Source organism: Pundamilia nyererei, unplaced genomic scaffold, assembly GCF_000239375.1.
Source record: "Pundamilia nyererei isolate P.nyererei 1_Seehausen unplaced genomic scaffold, PunNye1.0 scaffold00042, whole genome shotgun sequence".
Lineage (NCBI taxonomy): Eukaryota > Metazoa > Chordata > Actinopteri > Cichliformes > Cichlidae > Pundamilia > Pundamilia nyererei.
The window spans coordinates 3,957,500-3,963,170 of NW_005187443.1; the positions used below are offsets into that span (position 1 = coordinate 3,957,500).

The 5,671-nt window shown below is 39.1% G+C and overlaps 1 protein-coding gene across 2 annotated transcripts in view; it reads left to right on the forward strand.

Annotated features, from left to right (window-relative positions):
• The window catches only part of cpne5b (copine Vb), a 141,957-nt gene that overhangs the window by 86,960 nt on the left and 49,326 nt on the right, over positions 1 to 5,671 (forward strand). For both annotated transcript variants that reach the window (XM_005731385.1, XM_005731386.1), the window contains one exon: positions 3,748 to 3,811. In XM_005731385.1, the coding sequence (XP_005731442.1) occupies positions 3,748 to 3,811 (64 nt within the window). The remainder of the gene's footprint in view (positions 1 to 3,747; positions 3,812 to 5,671) is intronic.

The window sequence follows — 5,671 nt, forward strand, 5'->3', positions numbered from 1 at the left end:
ATGTGAAGTAGGTGGAATGAAGACACAGTTCCAAAAGCAAACACACTTGGTCGATGCTGAGAGTGGTCCTGTTGCTGAGGTTGGGGTCATCCTGTAATCTCTTACGCACTACCTCCAACGCTTCCGTGACTGAGATGCAAGTGAAAGGTCTTCTTGGCAGAGTTTGCAGAGTTCAGTTAAATTGGTTGCTTTCCTGGTCCCACTCAGCTTTTCGGCATAATAGGCTTGAGGTCAGGGCTTTGGGAAGACTGTTCCAGAAGCTTAATGTTATCCTGCTTTACCTATTCCTGTCAGGGTTCTGGGTCCTTCTTACCCAGCGTTTTGTGTTTCCTTGTGATATTTCTGTATTTTTGGTTATGTCTTGGTTCTTTAGTAGTCTTTCTTTAGTTATGTTTTCTGTCTTGTTTTCCCAGCCGTCATGTCTGCCTCTCTCCCTCGTGCTCCTCCGTGTTTTCTCTTCCCCTCCAGTCTACGTCTTTGTACTTCCTGTTTTACTTTGATAGTCCCCGTCAGTGTTCATCATGTTGGGCTTGGTCTTCCCCTGCCTCGTTATAGTTATAGGCGTCAGCTGTGCTCCTCGTATGTGCTCACGTCCCTCGTTATCCTTCTGTGTATTTATGTCCGCGTCTCCCTCAGTTTCGTGTCGCGTTCTCCCTCATGGCTGTCTCTACTTGTGTGTCTTCCTGTGTTTTAGTTTAGCATTTCCCAGTGTAGTTTATTCTTGTATATCTTCCATGCATGCAATAAAGCAATGTTTTGAGTTTTGAGTGGTCTCTGCCTATGAGTCTGCATCTGGGTCCTCTCCTGCCTGCACACAGCCGTTTCCTGACAATTCTAAAACCAGTTTGATGTGTGTTTGAAATCACTGTGTTGTTGGAACATCCACCTGTGTCCAAGTTTCAGCCATTTAGCTGTTGATTTGAGGTGAAGTCGAAGAATTTAGAGATAATCTTCCATCTTTATTATTCCATACACTTTCAGCTATGCAGTATTACTACTGGTAGCAAAAACCCTACCACCACCATGCTTGAAAGTTAGTAACAAAAACACTTGGTTTTTCTATGTGGGCACCAGTAAATTTTAGGCTTGAAGGTGCTGATTTAAGAGTAGGAGTTTGTTTCTTGGTCAACACCCTCTTAGTTCACAGCGATGTAAAATTCACTTCACTATGCATAGTGACGCTGGTGTTTCAGCAGTTCCAGACAAACAAATCCTTACTAGGCTGGCAAAGAGAAAACTACCAGCTTTCGTCAAGTTGTCGTCAAGTAAAAGCCTTGGCGTTGTCAAGTTAAAATACACTGTAGAACCTTCAGCACCGCTTACTAAAAGATTGGAGGGAGTACCTCTATATGTCTGAGACTGTGTAGAAAGAAACCCAATTTCTGTTGATAAAGCAATTGGAGATGTCGACTGTACAATAATTCTACCTTGGAAAAAGAACAGTTCAATCATTAAAAGTCCAAAATTACCATGACATTAAAGCCCATGAAGAGTGTTTGCCACCTTCTGATCACAACTGTATAAATTATTTGTAAAGTAATTAAATTACTTTACAAATTCTCTTCACCAAGGAACTGTATTACATTACTCATTAATTGTGTTACTGTTATGGGGTAATTGACTATAATGTCATTAGTGCATTCAAATTTTAATCCCTTACACTACTTGTTACTGTAAAATAAAACACAATACTGCCCCACATGGATAATAAAATAAACAACTCGTGAATTACACAGTTAACATGTTCCAACTTAATAACAGTAAACTTTAGGGTCACAATGGTGCAACAGCTGAGACAGAAAACTGTTCCAAAATAGTGATATTATAATACAATCACACCTTACTGCCACATACTCGAGAACATCTACACACAGACTAATCTGGAACAATTAACCCTTGTTTGCACTGATTCATTGTTCCAGGACCCAAATACACTGCAGGAGCAGAGAATTTCAGGTCTCTGACAGCATGTTCAGAAAAGTTAGCTGGGGCAAGACCATTTAATGATTTCTACACAAAAAGAAGTTTGTATCTCAATCTGTAGCTAACAGGGAGCCAGTGAAGCGAGGTGATTAATGGGGTTTCTCTTGCTTGAAAACTGGTGCAGAGGTCTGAGCTGCAGTCAGGATTAAGAGGTCAGAGTAACACCAGCAATGATGAATTCTTCCACACACAAGCGCCCCTGAGTCCAATATGATTACCAGATTTTTGTAAAAAAAAATTATTTGATTAATTGGAGTTGTCACGATTTTCAATTTTCTGGATTTTCTAACAAGGCTGAAGTAAATCCATGGCAGTATATCAACTCTTCTACAGGAGCTGAATAAAACCTAAAGAATAAAATTGTGGGAGGGAGTAAACAGTGCTGGGGTTAGTTCACCAGCTATTGCCTGCTGGTGTACAGTAATCGTGAATTGATTTCCTTTGTTTCTCGTATAGACAGTCAATAGCTATATGGCTGTAAACCTAGGAAATGTTCATCTGTAACAGAATGTTCATTCCCACATACATTCTCAAGATATTAAGGCAAATATATATATATTTCCTATCAAACAGAATTGTATCTCGTAAAGTAAGAGAAAAGACTGAAATGTGTAGGCTTCAAAGAAACAGACCATTGCGTCCCCACGCTCTCTCTGAGTTGAGTATAATAAGCGAAACAAGGGGGCAGAGTCTTTGATGGCCTGCCTGATGTTCAAAATCTTGTGAATCTCTTTTTTTCTCTTTGAAATTGAGATTTGATGAAAATTGATCCGAAGCATGTCAATTAGCACATAAACTCAATCTGCATAACATTATAATACTGCCAAGCAGAGAATATCTCTGAATAGTTTAGCTTTGAGCAAGGAATCAAGCGATAATACAATTAATTATGTGACATCAACAGCAACATAAAGAAAATTGTTCGAAAGCATGTTTACCCAATGAGCATTTCGATGATTTCTTTGCTTGTCTACCTGCTTTTATAGCATTTCTTCACTCTCTATTTAACCCTGTAAAACCCGAATCAATGAATAATTAGCAGCAAATTGAATTTTTCTAACATACCTTCTAAAAAAATATCAATTTGCATGAGTTTTAAAAATCACACTAAAGATCTAAAGATCTCAAAAACTCAGGGTTACAGGGTTAAAGCTTTAATCCAGTTTTCTGAACAGGTGACGTCATGATGGATTTACTTGTCACTACAACTCAGTATTAACTCTAATAATGAAGCCAAGATGAAAGGAAATTAAGGCATCAGTGACTGTCTCTATATGAGATCATCTGTAATATGAAATGTCATGTGCTGATTAGAAAGTCAGAGCAAACAAACTAAAATCAATCCAAGTCAAACCAGAACTCATCTCTGCCTAATTGCTACGTGTTCACCAGCCTAAAAGTTGAACAAATCTATGTGGCATCTATCGTATCCCCTAAAGACTGATTAGTTGCATCAAACATTAAGACATCTAAAACTGCCAGCACATATTTTTAAATCCTTCTAAACAGGATTGGCTAAGATGGAACATATGTCTGTGCTGAAAATCATCAGAGTCAAATAAAAAATAAGAAAACATGAGTTAGACTTGAATAGTTGGATAGTCAAGAGAACTTGTTCAGAGATAGAAAATACACAAATTAGCCTTGATTTCCACAGCAGCCTCACTGATCAATTAAAAGCCAATAAGTGGGAAAGAAAAAAAAGGATGTTTTTTTCTTTGATTTCTGTTAAGCTTTTATTGTTTTCTTGATTTCCTTTCACAGAGGGATTCCAGGAAAGAAATGTGGAACTATTATCCTGACTGCAGAGGAGCTGAGCAACTGTCGAGTGAGTAAACCATAATAATCCCCCCTGCCAAACACTTATTAGCAAGCAAACATCTGCTAGCAAAGCCTGGTTAAACAGACATCACACATAAAGTGGATAGAGAAACATGGAAGCTGGAAGGGACAAAAGAAACCAAGGCTCATAGAAACATCCTTTTGTCCACTTTAAGAAACTACCCCATAATAGTTTTAAGAAGTTGGTACTGGTCACCTTGAAATAATTTCAAAACCTCATCCCAGTAGTGTGTTGATTTACTGCCTACTGTCTGTCTTTGTTCCCCATGAGGTGCAATATATGATTATTTTTTAATCTAAACAACTTTTCTTACAATTTCTACAAAAATGATGGTTGTATGAATTATTACACAAATACTTTATATGTCTCAAAGAGAAATCTATATTCTCAAAATGTGGCCTCAGGCAAAGGTACCGTGTTTGTTTGTTATAGATTCTTTGTCAGCCTCCACTGTATAATCCACTGGCTTTGAAAATGGAGGAAGAGTAAAATTTCACAGCAAAAAATACCTAACTTTGAAAAATTGAACATATGGTTAAAAATATGGACGGCACAGTGGTTAGTTCTGTTGTTTCACAGGAAGATGGTCCTGGGTCTGAATCCATGAGCCCGCTATCCTGGAGGTTCTAACTCGGCCATAGATGTGAATGTGAACAGTACTCTGTCTCTATGGGATGGCCTTGTGACAGAATGGTGACCTATCCAGGGTGTACCCTACCCCTCACTGTGTGACAGCTGGGGTAGACTCCAGTCACTGCCATGACCCTGAACTGGATAAGCAGAAGAAAATGCATGGTTGGATGTCTCTAAATGCCTACTGGTGATGCTAGAATTCTCAACCCGTGTAAGCATATAACTCAGTGGAAAGAATCAGGGATCCCTAGTACCACACTTCGTCGCTCTCCCTTATAGACCTAGGGGCATCCAAGGGAAAAAAGAATATGAGATGAGAAAGAAAATAAGGATGAAGACACAAAAGAAAAGTTAGAACTCAGTATGGCACCTGTGCAGTTTCACTGCTTGAACCTTCATTAGTTAGCAATAAAACGCTGCAGATTATTTTCTGATGATCAGCTAATCAAGTCATTGGTGCAACCGTAGCGTTCGTGTATCAGTCTGGATGTTTGCACATCTACCCATCTGTATAAAAATGTATAAAAAAAACCCAACCTATCACGCACACAGACTCGGCTGCTGGGTGTTACACACTGCGCGCTGACCTGCTCTCTAATGAAAGGACCCGAGAACATGATGTGGTGAATGTTGAATGCCTCCTCAGCCAATTCTGGTATACAGATTTTAAATGGTTCACTGGGGTTCCAGCATACAGATTAAAACAGGAACATGTGAATACAAGAAGCTGTCCAAAGAGAAAAGAAATAACGTAGAGAGCGCGAAAGGGAAAGAAAAAATGGCACAATGAAAATGAAAGATCAAACAAGCAGTGATAAGATGATGAAACAGACATTTCTGCGTGTACAGAGTGTGTCTAGATGAGAGAAAAAGACACAATCAAACAGATAGAAACAGTCACAAAGGCACTGAAATTAATCAATATAGGGTTATTTCACGCCTGGTGTATACCAGCTCTTAGCTATAAAAACTGCTTGGCTGATGATAGTGTGAGACTGAGTGATGGTTAATTAAAATGCCGTCCTGCCTGACCTTGTCCCCTGCAGCCTGTGGGATGCACATGCATAAACACACACATACAACACTTTTGTATACTGTCTCTTTCACACATTTGTTCACCAACTGCAGTCGGTACTCATATTAGAAGCATTGTGCAAAATGTTTTGTTACATTTTAGGTAACAGGCTGGAGTTTGTATGTGAAGAGGGTCAC